General features: G+C 49.2%; 1 protein-coding gene across 9 annotated transcripts in view; it reads left to right on the top strand.

Moving 5' to 3' along the window:
- The window catches only part of Asap2 (ArfGAP with SH3 domain, ankyrin repeat and PH domain 2), a 155,922-nt gene that overhangs the window by 85,077 nt on the left and 52,606 nt on the right, over positions 1 to 18,239 (top strand). For 5 of the 9 annotated variants that reach the window (XM_036170343.1, XM_036170337.1, XM_036170341.1 and 2 more), the window contains exons 4-10: positions 299 to 373; positions 1,706 to 1,755; positions 4,646 to 4,775; positions 7,580 to 7,665; positions 14,022 to 14,097; positions 14,320 to 14,406; positions 16,095 to 16,103. In XM_036170343.1, coding sequence (XP_036026236.1) covers positions 299 to 373; positions 1,706 to 1,755; positions 4,646 to 4,775; positions 7,580 to 7,665; positions 14,022 to 14,097; positions 14,320 to 14,406; positions 16,095 to 16,103 — 513 coding nt within the window. The remainder of the gene's footprint in view (positions 1 to 298; positions 374 to 1,705; positions 1,756 to 4,645; positions 4,776 to 7,579; positions 7,666 to 14,021; positions 14,098 to 14,319; positions 14,407 to 16,094; positions 16,104 to 18,239) is intronic. The other 4 variants (XM_036170344.1, XM_036170340.1, XM_036170339.1 and 1 more) reach the window with 2 other exon arrangements.

Here is an 18,239-nt window from a genome sequence, read left to right as displayed (position 1 = left end):
CCCCTTTGTCCCAGGCTCATGAGTGATGATTCTCTCATTGATTGATGGTTCTCAGACAGGTTTAGGCTTTACGCATTGTAATAACTTGGCACAACTTAACAATAGAAGGTTCCTGTGTGGAAGCGTACACATCCGGGTCTTTCATTAGCCATGTGCTCACTTGTGACGAAGAAAGAGGGAGTGGGTAAGGCCACCACACCATGCTGGCCTGGCTGGCCGTGAAAGGAGAGTATTATGAAGGACGTCTTCGCTTGGGTTAGAAAGGATGTTGAATGTCGTCTCTGTTCTTCCCTTTTAGATTCAGAATATGAACAACATCATCTCCTTCCCTTTGGACAGTTTGCTGAAAGGAGATCTGAAAGGCGTGAAAGGGGTAGGAGCCGAGTCCTGGTGTTCTGACATCACGGGAGTCACGGCGGCGTTGGCTGCACCCCACCCAGCGCTTGCGGCCACAGGGATGGCGTCTGCTTGGTTTCCCTTAATTTGACGTTTGGATGCTGCTGCCGCCGCATGCTGCAGCCACGGTGCCTCCTGGCCTGTGGGTTCTTCTGTTGCTGGTGCTGCAAGCTCAGGCTAAGGCGCCAGAGGGGTCCCTCGGTGCCCCCGCAGCACGGAGGAGCGGCGGCGGCATCTGGTTTCCTAGTTGCTGCGTGTGTTGCCCCTGTATTCCTAGGAAAAGGATCCTAGCAGGGACAGAAAGTCTCATAAGCGTGACTGACTACGTGTCTCTACCCTCCGGAGGACGCTGGCTGTTTGGACAGGCCTGGACACTTATGCAGCCGAGGCCTTGTAGTACTTAGTAAATACTGCAGGAACTATTATTAGTCCTCAGGGCTGGAGGGATGTTTGGCTAGGGTCCTTGAGAGACCCAGGTCTGTGTGTGCATGTGATTTCCGGGTCTCATCTAGGCACATCTGGAAGCCTGTCTGGACCATCTTGGGGACCTTGGCCTAAACCTCCCGCTGTGTCCCTTGCAAAGCATTCAAAGGAGAGAGCTAATAGGACCCAGGGTCATTACATGTTTTCTCCATGCAGGCCCGGAAATCAGGCCAACTGATTTACCAGGAAACAAACCAACAAACAGAGCAGCAAGGGGTAGGAGGTTGCCTTCCTCAGAGGAAAGAGGTGTCCTGTAGCGGAAGCATGGATCCGCACACCATGTGCCAGGCTCTCAGGAGCAGGAGGGCAATTTCACGAAGACCTTCCATGGCCACTGGAGACACAAAAATTAAACACAGAAAAGAATCTTGTTGAAGGGAAACAGACCGTGTGGGAACCTTGTGACAGACTTGAGGCCTCAGTAAAAAAAAAAAAAAAAAAATTTAAATACTAGACAAGCCTTTATTAAGAGAACAAGACTCTTCAGCTCTATAAACACTGAGTGCAGAAGGACAGACAGCCCAGGGAGACAGAGGAGAATAGGGTAGAGATGGACGTGAGCATGGACGATGGGCATGCTGTTTGGCCTGCTTTTGTGTTGTGTTGTATATTATATAATGCATATTTCAAAAGAGAAAGAAAAGAAGGAAAGGCTGGTCAGTCCATCCCTAGGCTCAAAGGCACCTGGTTCTTCTTTTTAATTGGCTCCCACGCATGACTTCGTTCAGAGGCTAGAGCCTGTGCCGTACCAGTCTAGGGATACGGTGTTTGCCTTGCACAGAAGTTAATGATTAACTAAACTTACTCACCACCCCTCTGTTTACAGGATCTGAAAAAACCCTTTGATAAAGCTTGGAAGGACTATGAAACCAAAATGTGAGTGTCTTTATTTTTTTTAATTTTTTAAAGTATATATAGGGAATTTCTGATTTCAATTTTAAGTCAGGTTTTTGGTGCTTGAAGGCATTGTCCGAAGAAACCTAACCCAGGAAAGAATTTGCCTAAAGCTATCTCATGATGACAGGTGTACCTGTACTCTGAGTTTGGAGATGGTGGCTTCTTCCAGCAAGCGCTGTGGTGTCTTGGGGGGTCATGGAACACTTTTTCACATCATGTCTTCCCGGTGATTCATTAAACAAACAAACTTCTAGAGCTGGGGAAATGGCTCAGGGGGCAAACCACTGACCATGTAAATGCAAACACCCGAATTTGAGTCCCCAGAACTCATGTAAACAGCCAGCTGCAGGAGTGTGTCCATGATCGCAGAGTTCCTAGGGAAAGATGGGAGGTGGAGACGGAAGTTGGTGGGCGAGGTTGCCCCTTACACAGCGGCAAACAAGAGCCCTGTCTCACACCAGGACTGACTGACACCTGAGGACAACCTCTGACCTCCGAGTTCCTGCCAGGATCCGTGCACAGAAACAGGCATACCTCCACACACAAAGTTGTTTTTTGTTTGTTTGTTTGTTTTGTTTTGAAGTGTGCTCTTAGCTTTGAGCCTCTGTTTATCTGAAATACTAAATCTCTTGTTTGTAGGACTGTAAGCCTCAAGTGCTTGGGTTTTACTTGGTTTCTTTGTTGCTAGGGAGGCATGTAGTGTTGGGGTTCGCATGTAGTGTTGGGGTTCCTCGGTCTCTGCTGAAGGTCAGTCCTCTCCTGGCCAACCTCAGGCAGCTAAAACACTTCTTATCCGTTTCTCATTCCAAAGGCATGGAGAATAAGGCCAGCTAGAAAAAGCTAGTGATGGGGGTCCTCGAGGGTTTCAGCTGTTTAAATGCTGGAGAAATCGACAATTCTTTTAAGTGGTTGTGTTGACTTTGTAATCTGCCCGGGGGCTGGAGGCATTTCCTGAATGAGACGCTTTCCTACGGTGCCATCTGGTGAAGAGGAGGGTACCAGGAAGGAAATCCTTTCAGATGCCACTCTAAGTGTTTTAACTGGGTTAGTTGTTGTTTTTTGTTTAAAGCCACCCTGGGGTTTTCCTCCCATTAATGAGCAATCACAAAACACACACCTTGATATTCCTTCCACCTGTGGAAATGCTACATTTCTGTCTGGAGATTGCCTGGGGATCTGTTCAACACAGGGAGACTCCCAACCATTATCCCTGGCCACTTAGCCTCCTTTAGCCTTGCTAAGTTCAGTGATGGAAGCACATTGCTACTACTACTTGCTGGGGGTTGTCACTTGCTCACCTAGCAAGAGGGTCTCAAGCCGGGGTCAGGAGCGGGATTGACTAACTGCTGTCCGGCTGTCCCTGCACATTGCTCCTTACCCAAGAACTTGCTTAGCGCTGTGGGTGGTGGGAGCGGGGCAGATGCCAGAGAACCCTGTGGGGAGGAAGGCTTCACACTCTCCAAGATGAAGAAGCTTTACCAGCTCAGCATAAGGATAGAACCACCTAGTTTGAGAGTCAGCCTGGCGTGGAGGCGACAGAGCCTTTTAAACTCGAAGCAAACCTAGGATACATCGAAAAGTGAAGTGTGAACCTACAAGTCTGATCAGTAAAAACCAGGAGTCAAATATCGGGGTAATAACCTTATAGACGGGGAAGACGCCACCAGTGACTTCTTACCTCTCTGGATCCTCCTACCGAAAGGGCCGAGATCCTGTCTTTGCCCCGCCTTATCACTTCCTGTCTCTGCCTTCCGAGTGCTGGGATAAAAGGCCCTGAGCCTCTCAAGTGCTGAGATGAAAGGCGTGTGCCCCCACTACCTGGCCTCCTCTATGGTTAACTAGTGGCTAGCTCCACTCTCTGATCTCCAGGCAAGCTTTATTTGTCAGAACACAAACAAAATATCACACAACCTAAGTAGTTCTTCTATCCCGAGAGGCCTCGCCATGTGTAATAACTAGGTTTGAGATGCCTGAAGGATTCCTCCACAGTCGCTCTGGACTGAATATTTAGATACATGGCCAGTGGCCGCAGAATTGCGTGAGGAGTCTGGAAGCTGTAGTGCCCCGTGGTCCATTAAGGTGCCTGAATTCACTGGACAGTGTCTCCACCAGATGACCTCCTGCTTCTTGACACACTGGTCACCCTCAGAGCGTGAGGTTTACCTCGTGTGCTCAGATGAGAGCAGAGGGCTGATATCTTTGCATCTTCCATGTACACACCCAGACAGACCTATGCGCACACACACACACACACATGCACTCTGCCTCCTGTGAGGGGGAACCAGCAGGTAGCCTGTTTAATCATCAAACAGCTTTTAAAGAAAATGCCAGCCGTGTCTCCGTGTGTGACCTGAGGCTCAGCAGGAAGTGCTTTCTGTGGCTGATGTGACTCTGTGACGCCATTTGCCTTGGCTCTGGGTGTGTGCCCAGCCGATCGGTTTATACCTGAACCGCACACATGACATTTAGGTAATGTAGCTCAGCGTGACATCACCGTGGGAAGGGTCATGAAGGGAGAGAACGGATGAAGGACGTGATACTGTAGTGAGACTGACTTTGCTAGATGAGGGGCAGAGGCTGCCAGTGGCAGTCTCCAGAGAGAGGCTGACAAGCTAGTGTAAGGGGGTGTGGCCTTGTGTCTCCTCGGATGGAGATTGGAGCCAGCAGGTGCTTAGGCAGTACCTGTTGAGTGAGCAGTGGGAAGGCCAAGTCTGAACAGGTTTTCTGACAGCGGGCAGTTGGTTAAGAGGTCGCCTGCTCTGAAGAGCGTGGCGAGCGTTCGTCTGGGCAGATGATTCCGAGGCTGTCCAGCGGCGAGTGCTGGGCCGCGCGGCCCCTTGACTTAACCTTGCTCTTTCCTCGCACACAGAACCAAAATAGAAAAGGAGAAAAAGGAGCACGCCAAGCTCCATGGGATGATCCGGACTGAAATTAGCGGGGCTGAGATCGCGGAGGAAATGGAAAAGGAAAGACGGTTCTTCCAGCTGCAGATGTGTGAGGTGAGGCGCTGAGGAGGGACAGGAGGCGCAGGCCGAGCCACAGGCACAGACCTGCTCTCCAGCGCGTGGTCTTCTCGGGAGACCCGTGGCTTCCCCGACAACGGGATTGCATTTCTGGGCCAAAGGTTTGTTTCCTTAGAGGACTCCTAGCTCCCTCCTGGTGTGTGGGCTTAGGTCAGTCTGACACCAGCCTTGATTAAAGGGAGAGAGAGGGACTGGAGGAGACAGGATTCAGAGCACTTGCTGCTCCATCATGAGGACCTGAGTTTGGATCCCTGCACCCAGCTCAGGCTGCCCACAACTCCTGTCATTCCAGCTCCGAGAGATCCGACACCCTCTTCCGGCCTCCAGATAGACCTGCGTCCACACTCACCCCACCCCACCCCACTCCCACACAGAAAATTTTTTTTGTTTTTAGAAGAGAGATCTTAAGAATAACTTCTCTGGCTTCCTATACTTTCTCAAGAGCTGGCTAGAAAACTGTTTTGATGCTTTTAAGAGTTCTATTTCAGCCGGGTGGTGGTGGCACGGGCCTTTAATCCCAGTACTCGGGAGGCAGAGGCAGGCACATCTCTGTGAGATCCAGGACAGGCACCAAAACTACACAGAGAACCCCTGTCTTGAAAACAAACAAACAAACAAAAGAGAGTTCTATTATACTTATGGAGTCAGTGAAAGGGAGGCATGAAGAGGCAGCCTGAAGACATTCATGGTGCCCACAGCATCCTTGCTGTCCAGTTCCCAGACATCACCTGCCTGAGGCTCTTGCTTCCTATGGCCTTGTTGTATGTCCTGTAGACGGGGAACTGACACCCAGGAGCCTTTATCAAGATCAGAGACCAAGGAGCGTGAAGGCTTCTGTGAGTGTGTGTGTGTGAAAAGGCCCCGTCTTCCCCTGGAGTCTACATTAGTGTAATCCCTGCCCAGTGGTACTTGTTATACCCCTTAAACAGGGCACTACTTTAAAAAAAAAAAAAAAAAGCCATTGTAAGCCTTCCTTCCGATTCTCTGTATGCTTTATGGATTGTCTCTTATAATAAGTTCCGGTAAGTAGAATTTCCGGGTCAAAGAGCGTACACATTTTAAGTCTTGATACGTTGCCAAACATTTTATTAATGATTGTATCATTTTGGTCCGTTGCCAGATATCCAATTAACAGTGACTAACTATCAAAAAGGAAGGAGAACAGGACACATAGGCAGTTCTTACAGAGAGAAGAAAATTTGTTGTTACGGTTTCAGAGCGGCTTCCTGTCCCCTCACTGGCCTGCATGGCTGGCCTAGGAGGGTCCCTGGACTTGGGCTCATCCTGAGACAGCTGGGAACTCACAGGGCTTACCTCAGGTTAGCAGGTTTTCCTGGGCCATCCTGTCTCGAAGAGGAGATGTGCTCAGGATTCTTTCCTTTTCCTTTTTTTTTTTTTTAAATAATTTATTTTTATTTTATGTGCATTGGTGCTTTGCCTGCATGTATGTCTGTGTGAGGGTGTCAGATCTTGGAGTTACAGACAGTTGTGAGCTGCCATGTGGGTGCTGGGAATTGAACCCAGGTCCTTTGAGAGGACAGCCAGCGCTCTTAACCGCTGAGCCATCTCTCCATACCACCACCTCACAGCGAGGGGAAGGGTAGTTTATAGAGCCCTGTTCCGCCATATAGTTTTAGGAAGGGACAGATGCATCTTATAATGTCTGGGCTTCCTGCTGAGTGGTCCTTAGTGGACCCTCTGGGTTGGAAGAGGCTTTGATACGATTTAACTTAAAACTCACCTTTTTAGCACTCATGTTTAGGGGGGAAGTGCTTTGGGTCAGCAGCATGGTAACAAATTCTCAGCTACTGAACGCTAGCAGTTAGTGTTGAAGACAAGGAGCTGACAAAGGGACTTGAAGCTGGGCGTGGTGGTGCAAATGCCATTGACCTCAGTCCAGGACCTTGTAGGCGGAGTTTTCCTGTCCTGCAACCACTCTCAAATAAACACAATGAGACTTAAGAGTATTTACAAATGCTTGGCCAATAGCTCAGGCTTATTACTAACTAGCTCTTATATATTAAGTTAACCCATATTTTTTATTTACAATCTGCCACATGGTGGTACCTTTATTAGCACGGCACGTTCACCTCCTCCCTCTGCGTCTGGCTGGTGACTCCAGACTCTGTTCTTCCTCATCCCATTATTCTCAGTTTGGCTTTCCCACCCAATTGTATCCTGTCCAGCTATTGGCCAGTCAGCTTGTTGACTAAACCAGTCACAGCGACATATATTCACACAGTGTACAGAAGGATTATTTCACGGCAGGACCTGAATAGAGGAAGATACATAGGAAGATCCAAGACAGTTAGACATGCCCATTCATTCTCCTCCCATGCTTCTAGAGTAAGCTAGATGTTCTGGCTGAATATGGTAGACTGTCTAGTTAATAGGATATGTGGTTCTTAAACATGGGATTACCTGGCCATCATAGCATTTTAGTCATGTATGTACCTAGCACCTACCACAAGCTCTGCCTGGTCTACAAGCTGTTAAAAAAGTCAAGAAAAAGTCAGTCTTGAACAGGGGCGTGGCTCAGTTGGTAGCATGCACACTTAGGCCCCTGGGGTCTGTCTCCAGCCCTGCATAAGCCAGGTGTGGGGTTGCACGCCTGTATCCCAGCCCTTGAGAGGTGGAAGCGAGGGGATCAGAAATTCAAGGTATTCCTTGACTGTATTGCAAGTTCAGGGCTAGCCTGGGCTACTGGAGACCCTGTTTCAGAAGGTCATCAGAAGCTCCGTCTGCTGTTTTCTGCAATGCCCTTTCCTGTTTCTCCGCAGTATCTGCTGAAGGTGAATGAAATCAAGGTTAAAAAGGGGGTGGATTTGCTTCAGAACCTGATCAAGTACTTTCATGCCCAGTGCAAGTAAGTAGTGCCCTCCCTCCCTCCCTCCCTCCCTCCCTCCCTCCCTTGTGGTGTCCTTTTGAAATGCCCCTGTGTGGGCCGCAGTAACGTTGTGTTGAGGGGATAAACACTTGTAAGTTACCAGGGGAAGCAGTGCTGAGGCTATAACTCACTGTTGGCCCGACATGTGTGGGGGCCCAGATTCAATCCCCAGAACTGTGGGGGAGGAAAAAAAAAAAAGAGCTGGGGCTGAGGGTGTAGCTGAGTTTGTAGAGTGTTTGCCTAGCACCAGGGAGGCGGGGGTGGGGTGGGATGTTAATTCCCAACACTGTGTAAACCGATGTGGTAGCACATACCCATAACCCCGGTGCTCCTAGGAGGTAGAGGCAAAGTTGAAGGAGCTCCTAGGAAGGAGCAAAAGTTGAAGGTCATCCTTGGCTATATAGAGAACCAGCCTGGGCTACATGAGACCCTGTCAATGAATGAATGAATGAATGAATGACCATGGAGGAAAGAAGTGCCCAGAATACAACACAGATGAACCTTGACTATGTAGAGGGAAGGAAGCCAGAGACATAAGGTGACATTGTATGATTCTGTGTATCTGACAGGTGGAATGATAGGGTGCTCGGGAGGCCTTGGCGGGTTGGGCCAATGTGCCTGGTGGGTGAGGGAGACATGCCGTGTGCCTCAGTGGGAAGTCACTTATACCGTGCAGACACAGCATCTGCGTGGAGACTTCATTACAATAGAGAGAGAGAGGGAGAGAGGGAGAGAGGGAGAGTGGGGGAGAGGGAAGGCAGAGGCATTCACACCTCATGTCAAGAAAGGGAGGAAAGGGAAGAGGAAGGGAGGGGTTTTTCCTTAAAGGGGGCTTTACATCAGGACACAGGGTGGGTCCCCAAGAGGCTGGCCAGAATGCCAACCACAAGTCAGGGTCAAAGCACCTTTACAGACAGAAAGCTGCTTAAGCAGTTACCACAGGAAAGGAAGATTTGGGTCCTGACTCATGGGGGTGCTCTTGCTTTTGGACGTAACAGGAATGTTCTGATTGCAGAGCACTGTCAGTATTCTGAAATCTACAGCAGTGTACACTTCCAAAGAGCAGTCTTACAGCTTGAGGTCGTGTCTCAATAAAAAAATACAAGTGTGGATACAGTATTTTAAAATTGACAATAATTGTCAAGTATATTTTGGTCTGACCCATGATCCCAGATTGTGTTGGGTTTTGAAAGAGAAGGGAAACAGCATTGATTTGATATATTATATTAAGACAGTACTTTCATACCTTGCTGGTCTTCGAAAGTCAATAAGAAAGAAAGAGAATCTTCATGGTCTGGGCACTTAGCTTTGCTGTGGACGTCAGCCTACCACAGGGTTCCTGTTGCTGTCCTCAGGCCCTGACCACTGGTATAAGTACACACCCGTGGCTTCTTCACACACCCGTGGCTTCTTCACTCACTCATCTGGTAGACGTTGGTGGAGTTGGTGTTTATATAAGGCTTTTATGCGAGGTGCTGAGATAAAGGGATGTGGTTGGGGAGTTGGACATAGGAATCGGATGTTTGCGGAAGTGTTCTGAAGGCTGGAGAGGTGGTTCAGCAGTTAAGAGCGCCGCCTGCTCGTCTAGAGGACTCAAGATGGCTTTTCAGCAGCTCTCAACCATCTGTAACTCTAGTTCCAGGGGATCTGACTCCTCTCCTGACCTCCGAAGGTTCCTGCAGGCACATGGTGCACATACATACACTCAGGCACACACACACACACATCCACATCAAGTTAAACAGATCACGTTATTTAAAGATGGCCTCGGACAATGGACTGCCATAGAGTAGTCTAGGATGCTGCTGCTAGCGTGGTTGGACTGGTCACAGCTGAGTGGAAAGTGAAGCTGTTTGAGAAAAATCCTTCAGAGGTCAAGTTGCCACACCTGTTTATTTACCTCCCCCGGAATGGGCTTTGCCTGGGGCTGGTGTCACCACCCACACTTTGTTCCCTCTTCCCTCGCCTGGAATGTCCTCTGGCTTCTCCTGTGTGTGGGGAGACACACCTGGTTCATGAGCAGCAGCCCCAATGGAATCCATCAAGCCTGGTCTTCTTGCCTCTGCAGCTCCCTCCGTGTGCTCCCAGCTGCCATCTTTATTCATTCCCATGTCCAGGGGTGCCGTGTGGACCAGCCACGGACATGCAACAGGGCCTTGTGTGCTCGCCCCAGGCTGCTTAGCTGTTGATTTTCTGTGCGGCTGTGGTGACTCCACGCTCATGATCAGGTGGAACACGTGCTGGGAAAGACTGGTCCAGGGGGGTTGGGGATTTAGCTTAGTGGTGGAGCGATTGCCTAAGGCCCTGGGTTCGATCCTCAGCTGGGGGGCGGGGGGTGGGGGGAGAAAGTCTGGTCCAGGTCCCAGGTCGAGAGGACCTGGAATGTCTAGAATTTTTAAAGTGGTTTCCCTGCACACACACCCAGACTCAAAGTGCAAAGACTGCTGAGCAGATCACCTGCTCCGTCCCCATAACCCGGTTGCCAGGCTGCGAAGGAAGTGGGTTGCTTCCTTGTTGAGTTTTTATTTTTAGGAAAAAGTTATTCTCAGATTTCCCTTTTCTATTTTATTTTGCATAAACTGTCAGTTGGGTAGCAACAGACCACTGTGGAAAGTGAATTACTTGACCTGTTATGGACCTGAGCTCAATAACCTTCTAAAATATGAATCTTCCCATTTCCTCCTTGGTTGAGTGCTGGTGTATGGGGGTGGGGGTTGTGTCCTCACACGGTTTAATTCGTACTTGAGAGAAAAAACAAAGCCTGAGAGGCTTGGCTTTTGGACCCTGGGAGCCTGAGGTCATGTGCGTTCTGCATGATGTGAAGTCCTTCACACTCCCACCTCAGATGTCCTGGTCTCACAGCTTCCTCACCACAGCTGTCTTCTATGTGGCATCTAGATCTTCAGAACGACTTACACACACCTTAAATTTGCTTTTTAAATTCATTTTTGCTTGTTGCATTTTGTAGTGCTTTTTTAAAAAAGTATTTCGAAGAATACATCATTTTTTGTTGTTTGATTTCGTATAAAGACAGGAATTGCATCCCTGGAGCAGCTGAGGATTTGTCTTCTGCTGCTGGACAGAGAGGATGCTGTTCTGTAATAGACGATAGAAGTAGGCAGCCCTTGAAACAGTAACTAAAAGGTGCCGTGACTCTCTGCAAGGTGGAAGTGTGTGTTGAATTGCCTTGTGCATTGAGAACATACTGCTCAGAGCAATGAAGGTCATCTACTGCCTGAAGGACTTGGGATATTGCGTTGATGAGGCTTGGGAACAGGATCTGTGGAGGAGTTGGCTTTCATGCCAGGAAGGGGTGGGTACCATGGGCAGATCCTCAACAGATGGGGCACCTGTCCTGATGTGATGGTAGCGTGAGCGTGAGGTGATTGGCACAGTGTGAGGTCCAGGAGAGGCCTGAAGATTGCATCTACATAGTCCTGTTTTCAAGGCCTGAAAGTCTGGTTGAACCGGCTAGAAAATGTCTGACTTGGTAACATTAATGGTAAAGGCTTGGAAAAATGCCAGCAGGCTTTAGGGAACTTTCCCAGGGGACACACACCTGTGAATGTCACAGTGACTGATGAGGGCTTCTGAAGAAGTCTTCCAGCTCCTTATCTTTAAAGATGCTGTGGCACCAACCTGGCCTCCTCCGTAAGGAGGGCACAGACAGATGGGAACTTGTGTTATGAATTATTGTGTGCGTGGGGGGGGGGGGGGGGGGAGGATTGGGGTGTGCGAGGGTATCCCACAAGTGGAGGGAAACATGCTGGGCAGATGTAACCCATGCAGGCATGGCTGCAGCAGCCAGTAATTCACAACCCAGATGCTGCATTCACGTGGAGAGTTTATTATAGTAGAGAGATGAAGAGAAGGATAGGAAAGAGAGAGAAGAAGAGAGAGGGAGAGAGAGAGAGAGAAGAGAGAGGGAAGAGAAGAGAGAGGTTGAGGGTGTGCACCTCACTCGTGGGATGAAAAGCGGAAGAGAGAGGAAGAGGAGGAGTTTTTCCTTAGAACGAGGTTTTTACATCAGGACACAGGGCAGTGCCAAGGGGTGGGATTTCAAGGGGCGGGTCAGAATATTAAGTTTGAAAGTCAGAGCAGGAGTTAGGGGCAGGGGGTGTTACAGGTCGATCCCTAAATTGGACAAAGATGAAAACTACGCTTTTAGCCTAAGTTTGGATCACTCTCCTGAGTGTGCCCTCCAGGAAACGTGTGTGTGTGTGTGTGTGTGTGTGTGTGTGTGTGTGTGTGTGTGTGTGCAAGCCAGGTTCCCGAGACCTTGACTACACTCTGGCGCTCTCATCTACCCCAGGGAGGGTTACCAAGCCGCAGAGGTGCCTAGGGCTGTACACCTGTCCTCCCCAGGTACGCGCCCTCACGGGCAGCCATATTCCCCCCTTTCCTGTACTTGCGGTCTCTGTCCCTCAGGTTTATCTCTTCCTTTCTCTCTTGTGACCTACCTACATTTGGAGTGACCAAGGAAAGCATTACGTACAGAAAATCTGTAACAAAAGCATGGCGATCACGCGACCTCACAACAGGAGCAGCCCAGTCTCTTTCTGGTTCCTGTGACTCTTCAGTTCTTCAAGATTTCAATTTAGGAAGCCCAGAGAGGGCAGGGGACCTGGCATGTTTGCACTAGTTCTGGCTACAAATATCTGGACAGATCACACTGACATGGGGACTTAACTGCTAATCCAGAAGCATATTCTGTGTTCAGAAAACAAAACCCAGATAAGTCAAGAATGTGCAGTAACTATGTGTGTATCTAAAGAGTGAGATGAGCGTGTTCCAGCAGTCTGGCCTCAGTAGGTCCTGTTAGCTTCATGTCATGGTCTATAGCAAACACGGTGTGTGTGTATGTGCGAGCGTGTGTGTGTGTGTGTGTGTGTGTGTGTGTGTGTGTGTGTGTGTGTGTGTGTCCGTGTCCGCCCATCCACGTCTCATCACTAAGTTGACTGACAGGCTACATTGTTTTCATGACCCTTCCGTTCTGTGCCACACTTAGTATAAAAGAGTCCCACGGGATCATTGGTGAATTTAAAGGGAAAAAAGAATCACCACCTAGGTGAACATGTGTGTGAGACCCAGGTCACTCTCTTCTCTTCCCCAGATTTTTATTATTTATTTTTGAATTTGTGTGTGTGTGTGGGGGGGGGCTATGTGATACGTGCGTGCCATGGGGTGGCCCTGAGGTCAGAAGTCACCTTTGGGAACCAGTTCTGTCCTCCATAGTGCCGCTGTATGTGCTTCTAGACAGTTCTCTTGTATCACGTCCCTTCTCACAGTAAGAGTGCTGGGATTAGGGATGAGCACCACATCTGACATCTGGTGTTTTCTGTAGGTTTCTTGGGAAGGGTTGAGTTCTGGTTGTCAGGCTTTAAAGCGAGTGCATTCCCCCAAACCTCCGGGCAGCCTTTTCTATGCTCACAACAGGGTGCATTAGTTACTTTTATTGTTGTGATAAAATAGTCAATAAAAGCATGCTCGAAGGCTCGTGGCGCATGAACATGGAGTCTGCCAGAGGGCAAGGTCGCAGCCGAGGTGGCTGGTCACACGGTGTCGGGAAGCAGGTAGAGGAGTGCTGGCCTTCAGCTGCTTTCTCCTTTTTATTCCGTCCGGGACCCCAGCGCACGGGATGGTGCCATTCACATCTCTGTTGGCCTTCCCTGCTTGGTTCAGCCTCTCTGGGAAGAAATGCCCTTGCACACAGCCCCAGATGCGAGTCTCCTCGGTGATCCTCAGTCCAGTCAGGTTGACGGTGAAGACTGACCGCCATGCTTTGGGGCTGTGCCGAAGACTAGCAACTTTGCTACGTTTCCGGAATCCTTTGACTTAAGTGACCTCACAGCCTGGAGTCCCTAGCTTTAGGGAGATCCCTCTTGCCATCTAACCTTTAAAAAAACCACCATGCTTTGCTGCGGTACTGATGGAGCGCGGCCATTCATGTGTGTCAAAGTTGCCAGGTTTCTCTCTTGTACAGGTCCCCACGTAACTGTTTCCTGTGAGAATTCTCTAGTAGTTACTCCGGTCTGCACCCTTTGGCTTTTTGGCATCCAGGCCCTCACTGCCACTGTCCAGAGAATCTAGTCTAGTTCCCATTTATTAACTGGAAAATCAGGTCTCCTTTCATATGGGGGGAAATGCTCAGGCTTGTTGTAATTCCTTTCCTGTTCATTTACAATTTTGTCGTTTTATTCTGGTTTTGCCGGATCATGCACGGTTCTGTTCCTCCAGGAATCACATCCTACCCAGCCGCCTTCCCTCAAATGGTCTTACGTCTAACGGCTTTCTCCCCCGTGACGTGCAGCCCCTCTGCTTTCTCTCCCCTCCAGTTTTTTCCAGGATGGCCTGAAAGCCGTCGAAAGCCTCAAGCCCTCCATTGAAACGCTCTCCACAGATCTCCACACGGTGAGTAGCCTTCTTCTTGCGTGGTGGTGCCACCGTTCGGGGCCCGTGTCTGTGACCTTGTGCATGCATACTGTGCTGTCCCTGAACTGGCCCTGTGGTCCCGAGGGGTGGTGGTGTGACCAGGCCACCCTCACACGTGCCTGCTTGTGGAAACACCATGACCTGCAGCATCTACGTGTACCTGAGCCTTAACTTTTCTCTGCTTCCGTTGGCTTTTCAAAGATCAAACAAGCCCAGGACGAGGAACGGCGGCAGCTGATGCAGCTTCGGGATATTCTGAAGTCAGCGCTACAGGTCGAACAGAAAGAGGTGAGGGGATTTAAGATTGGAGGATCACCATTACCCCCCCCAACCCCCCAATGCCTTAGAAGCTCTAGGCTGAGGAATATGATGTCTGTGTCTACCCGGGGCTTACAGTCCCCTCTGGGACCGTGTCTATCAGCCTAAAATGTCTTTTGCCTTTTAAATTTTAGTTTTACAAGGCTGTCTATTTTAGGATATTTGCTTCTAGGGACAGCGACCACCGTGGGCCTGAGCGGCCAGGTGTGACGCTTTTCTTGCAACAGTTCCTGGGAGCTTCTCAGTTTGTCACATTTATACCCTAGGTTCTGTCCCCGGACTCGGTGATTTCCCTGCTGTGTGTGAACTCTCCCCGTCTGTGGAGTAGGGACAGAGCAGGTTCCCGTAAAGCCCGGGACTGTTCTGTCTGTGAGGAGTTCAGCTGGTGTGGTGGCACGTGCTTATAATCCCAGCACTAGGGCGCTGAGGCAGGAGGACCGGAGTCTGAGGCCAGCTGGCACTACGCAGTGAATTCCAGGCCAGACTGGACTGTGTTGTGATGCCTTGTGTAAAAATCAAATGAAAGAGGGGTTGGGGATTTAGCTCAGTGGTAGAGCGCTTGGGCCCTGGGTTCAGTTCTCAACTCTGGGAAAACAAACAAAACAACAACAACAACAACACATCAAATAAAAGATGAGAAAAGAGAAAAGAGGTGGTAAGAGGGTAAAAATGCATAAGCCAGATGCCCGAGTTCAAGTCCCAGGTAGGACAGTGGAAGGAAGGAGCCAGCTAAAAACAGTTGTCATGGAACCTGCATGCCCACTCTGACAGGTGCGTGTCACACAAACACCAATAATAAATAGTAACAGTAGTAGTAATAATACTAATAATAATGCTCACTCTCACAGGTGCATGTCACACAAACACTAATAATAATAATAACAATAATAATAATAATAGTAATAATAATAATAATAGTAATGTCCACTCTCACAGGTACATATCACACACTATTACTACTTAATAATCATAATACCCACTCTCACAGGTGCATGTCACACAAACACCAGTAATAGTAATAATAATAATAATAATAATAATAGTAATAATGCCCACTCTCACAGATGCGTGTCACACACTAATAACAACAGCAATGCTTTTTTAAAGATAAGAGTTGGGACTGGAGAGATAGCTCAGTGGTTAAGAGCACCGTCTACTCTTCAGAAGTCCTGAGTTCAATTCCCAGCACCTACATGGTAGCTCACAACCATCTATAACAGGACCTGATGCTCTCTTCTGGTGTGCAAGTATATACATAGAGCACTCAAGACATAAAATATTAAAAAAAGAAAGAAAGATAAGAAGAGTTAACTTTCTACATGACTCCCTCCAGTATCAAGCCACTGGGGTTCCTGTCCATCGTTCCGTGGGTATGGTGATATCTTTGTGTCCCCACACATCACCAAGTGATAGTAATGTGGCTTTGGTATTATAGTGAGTAACTTTATCTCTAGTCCATTGTTGAGGTTTGCCCTGAACTCATAGGCTCAGGTGATCCTCCTGCCTCAGCCTCTGAGTGGTGGGATATAAGGGGAATTTAACGTAAATCCTCTTCCTTTTCAGTAAATTTAGATAACTACTTAACAAAGCCTGGTTCTTGGACTGTAACTGAATCTTGTTGTTTTTCTCCCAAATGCACTAACCTTTGGTGACCGAAGTCTAGGAGAGTAAGTACCTAGTATTTTCACAAACTGCAGAGTTTCGCATGCTTCGTTCATAGATATTTCTTCATATAGCTTAGTGGCTACTTCGTTTCAGCTCTTAACGTCCCCTGTTCACTGTAGTAGATGGTTTTCCTAAAGAGACCGTAGAATTTGGATGCATAAGATGAGTGAAATGGAAAATCCCCAAGTTTAGTTTACACCTCCCCTTCTGGCCCACGCGGAGCCCTTTCTCAGCAGGGCTGCCCATGAGCGCCTTCTCCACAGTGCCGCTTTGCGAGCGATTACCCACAGCGTGGTGACCTTTCCTAGTGCAGAAAGTGCAAGCCTGTGATTGGAGAGCCTGAGCGCCCTGAAGTGGCTGCTCTCCAGAGCACTGGTGTGAATGGCAGAGAGCTGTTTTTGTCTTGAGGAGGCTGTAATCCAGAAGTAACGCAGTTGAAAATGAGGAGGCGTGGCTGGGTTGGCAGCCCTTGGGATGCAGAGACTGTGATGGGTCTGGCTGTGCAGAATTTGAGGTCTGGGGAAACTGGCTTCATGGGAGAGCTGTTACCGATGGATCTGCCAAGGTAGAAGGCTTGGCGACACAGACGGGACTAACCAGTCAGTTTGCTCCAGTGGCACAGGGGGGTGTCAACTGAACCTCCTTTCTTTCCCCTGACTTTGTGACTCCTATCAGGCCAGGTTCTCCTCCACTCCCTTGGTTGTGAGGATGTCTCTTGGGTTGATTGCTTTTTGGTGCTGATGCTCAGTTTGTGCGTGGGACAGTCTACAGACACAGTAGTGCCTAATTAACAAATGCCAAGAACTCGGATCTTCCATATTTTTAAGTGATCTTTGTGCTGGGGTTCCGTCTTTTCCTGCAATATCTGGGCACGGCTGCAGTAGTCTGCTTCCCTTTGGTTGGATTCTCCTCTGCGACTCAGAGGCTCAGGAAGCTGAGGTGCTGGCAGGATTTCAGCAGCACTGTGACAATTCTGACTCTGCCTGTGTAGTAGAGAATGATGTGGAAGTTCAAGCAGGGGCCCACAGACCGTGCCTTTTTGGTTGGTAGGAGTGGTAGTGTCCTGCCTCCCTCTGTGAATCTCGCCTAATTCAGTACGGAATGCAGCCATCAGTAGGTGGATGCCAGCTGCTTTTCTTTACCACCCTGTGGCTATACTTCCGTTTGGAGTCCCAGCCTTTCTCCTGGTGTCCCTCACACCTCCCTGGTTATATTGTTTCTTTCTGGAGAGGATACTTTTGGTGGATCTTTCTATCCTGAAGAACCTCAGACTTAGAGAAAATGTGAACTGAGTGGTGAATACCTGTATCTGTGCCCCATCCCATGCTTGATTTTTGGGGGGGGGACAGATCCTTTCTCCAGCTGGCTCTGATTAGCACTCCCCTGTAACCCCAGCTTCTTGGGAGGTTGAGGAAGTAAGGATCCCAAGTTCAAGGCCTGCTTTGGCTGCAGAGCAAATTCAAGTCCATCCTGGACAAGGACACGAGAACGTGCTTCAAAATAAGTTAGCCAGGCGTGGTGATGCATGTCTGTAATCCCAGCACTGGGGAGGCAGAAGCTGGGGATCTCAGTGGGTTCAAGACCAGCCTGATCTACAGAGTGAATGACAGGCCAGCTAGGACTACATAGTGAGACTCCCCCGCCCCACCCTCCAAAAAAAGGCGGCCAAGGGTGCAGCTCAGTAGTAGAGCCCTTGCTAGCATGCACAAGGCTCTAGGTTCAATTCCTAATGCCTCCAGTGCTGCTGGATGCTGCCTGCGCTTTCCGTCAATCCCTCTTATCTTCTATGGTCTGCGTCCTGGGTGCATCTCCATCTCCATGCACCCATCTCAGGGAGGTCCACAAGGGGTGGGCCTGCTGTGGGGCCACTGATAATGAGAATTTAAATGTGGTCCTGCAGGGTCTCTCTCTCTGTCTCTCTCTCTCATGTGGTCCTGCAGGATCTCTCTCTCTCTGTCTCTCTCTCTTTCTCTCTGTCTCTCTCTGTCTCTCTCTCTCATGTGGTCCTGCAGGGTCTCTCTCTCTCTCTCTGTCTCTCTCTCTCATGTGGTCCTGCAGGGTCTCTCTCTCTCTCTGTCTCTCTCTCTCTGTCTCTCTGTCTCTCTGTCTCTGTGTCTCTCTCTCTCTCACACACACAC

The sequence above is a fragment of the Onychomys torridus genome, chromosome 21, assembly GCF_903995425.1.
Source record: "Onychomys torridus chromosome 21, mOncTor1.1, whole genome shotgun sequence".
NCBI classification, from domain to species: domain Eukaryota; kingdom Metazoa; phylum Chordata; class Mammalia; order Rodentia; family Cricetidae; genus Onychomys; species Onychomys torridus.
Note: the sequence above shows the minus strand (reverse complement) of the source record. Positions and strands in the feature narration are given on the sequence as shown.